This window comes from Marmota monax, unplaced genomic scaffold (genome assembly GCF_021218885.2).
Source record: "Marmota monax isolate L192 unplaced genomic scaffold, Marmota_monax_Labrador192_F-V1.1 WCK01_AAM20220418_F8-fsc00054, whole genome shotgun sequence".
Classification (NCBI taxonomy): domain Eukaryota; kingdom Metazoa; phylum Chordata; class Mammalia; order Rodentia; family Sciuridae; genus Marmota; species Marmota monax.
The window spans coordinates 3,732,276-3,734,256 of NW_026692145.1; the positions used below are offsets into that span (position 1 = coordinate 3,732,276).

General features: G+C 44.3%; 1 protein-coding gene across 1 annotated transcript; it reads left to right on the forward strand.

Moving 5' to 3' along the window:
* Nucleotides 1-725: 725 nt before the first annotated feature.
* Nucleotides 726-1,670, forward strand: LOC124109041 (olfactory receptor 11L1-like). Its single transcript, XM_046467513.1, has one exon. It carries the CDS (start codon nucleotides 732-734, stop codon nucleotides 1,668-1,670), a length of 939 nt encoding a protein of 312 aa, XP_046323469.1. The 5' UTR covers nucleotides 726-731.
* Nucleotides 1,671-1,981: the final 311 nt, after the last annotated feature.

Consider the following 1,981-nt stretch of genomic DNA (forward strand, 5'->3'; position numbering starts at 1 on the left):
CTCTAAATGCACATCCTACTGCTTGTGAGTCAGGAATGTCATTTTCATTTATGAAGGATGGAACATTATTTTTCTCTAACATTTCAAGTGAATAACTTTACATACATTTTCCCCAATTTCCATAGGAATTTGATGCCATGGAAGCAATGTGCTACATGTCCCCAGAGTCTGGCAGGAAGAAACTCTTACTTTTCTTACAGGTACTTTAAGATCAATAATTCTGAATTCCCCTCCTCCTTCCAATTACAACCCTGATGACACCCACCTTGATTTGGGGGAGGTCGGAGAGAGAGAGTTGTCTGAATTCCAATGTTATTTTAGCATTTTGGACTCAGATTTCTATTGAGTCTTAAAAGCTGAGTTTCAGAAATTCAGACAATATTAAGTTCAGAGACGCTTCTGCACCATGTCCCCATTAGGAAGTGTTTGCCTCCCACTGTGAGACTCCCAAAGGTAGATTCATCATTGGTTATGTCAAGGGAAGAGTGGAAAAGAACATAGGAGACGCACTCTCTGTTCATTCTCCAGGGCATGGTTTCTGATTCTTTTACAACTATTAGGTAAATACACCTAGTAGAACAAAATAGAAAATGCATTCCAGGAGGAAAGAGACAGGGCCTTTGAGTTCAGTATTAGAAGGTATTTGTTCCCTTCCAGAAGCACTGCTCTTTTTTTTCAATTGGCTAACATTTCTCTTTTTTTCTCAGATCTGGCACCTGAATCTCACAGATATGGGTAATCTGACCATGATCAAAGAATTTCTTCTTCTGGGATTTGGGAGTCTCCATGGGCTACAATTTTTCCTTTTTGCAATATTTCTGGGAATCTATGTTGTGACCTTGCTAGGGAACATTCTCATCCTTACAGTCATTTCCAGTGACTGCAGCCTCCAAACCCCCATGTACTTCTTTCTGTTTAATTTCTCCTTCCTTGAGATCTGGTATACTACCTCCATTGTCCCTAAGATGCTGCAGACCCTTCTTTCAGGCCCTGAGGTGATTTCTTTTGCAGGCTGTGTGGCCCAGTTTTACTTCTTTGGTTCCATGGCAGTAGTTGAGTGTTTTCTGCTGGCAGCTATGTCTTATGACCGCTATCTCGCTATCTGCAGCCCTCTCCGATACCCCTCCCTTATGAACCTCCACACATGTGTCCTCCTTGCAGGTGGGTCTTGGCTTGGAGGGTTCCTAACTCCTGTGGTCACTGTCACCATGACTTTCCAGCTGCCATTCTGTGCAGCCTATGAGATCGACCATTTCTTCTGTGACCTGGCTCCTGTGCTGAAGCTGGCTTGTTCTGATCCTGAGACAGTGGAAAAAACCACTTTCCTCATGGCCTCCTTTGTCACCATGGTACCCTTCTTGCTCACTGTAGCCTCCTATATCCACATTGTGGCTGCTGTCCTCAGGATCCCATCAGCTGCAGGAAAGCAACGGGCCTTCTCCACCTGTTCCTCCCACCTCATTGTGGTCACTCTGTACTATGGAACACTGGGAACAGTATATGCCATTCCCACAGCAACCCAGGCCACTGCCTTAAACAAGATCTTCTCTCTGCTTTATACAGTGGTCACCCCCATGATCAATCCCATTGTGTATAGCCTGAGAAACAAGGATGTTAAAAAGGCAATAAGGACACTCCTGAGTCGGTGGGCATACTCCAAGGAGACCTAATGGCTCTCATCATTCCTAGGGAGTCCATTTTCTCAGCAATCTGGGTTTCTCTAAAGGATGCCAGGCACAAGGCTGAGGAGTAGGTGGTTCCAACCATTGTTGTTCCCTTCTTTGAGGGAAATGGCCTGCAAGCAGGAACCTCTTATAGTCTAATACTCTTAGGATTTCCTGGTTAATACCTGAACAGCAAGATTAAGTTTACCAAATGCATGTGACTCCATCAGTCTAAAACACTCTACAGAAATACTTTTTAGGGGGAAATTAAACAGAACCCCATTGCAGCAACAGCCTCATGCCATAAAGCCTCCTCC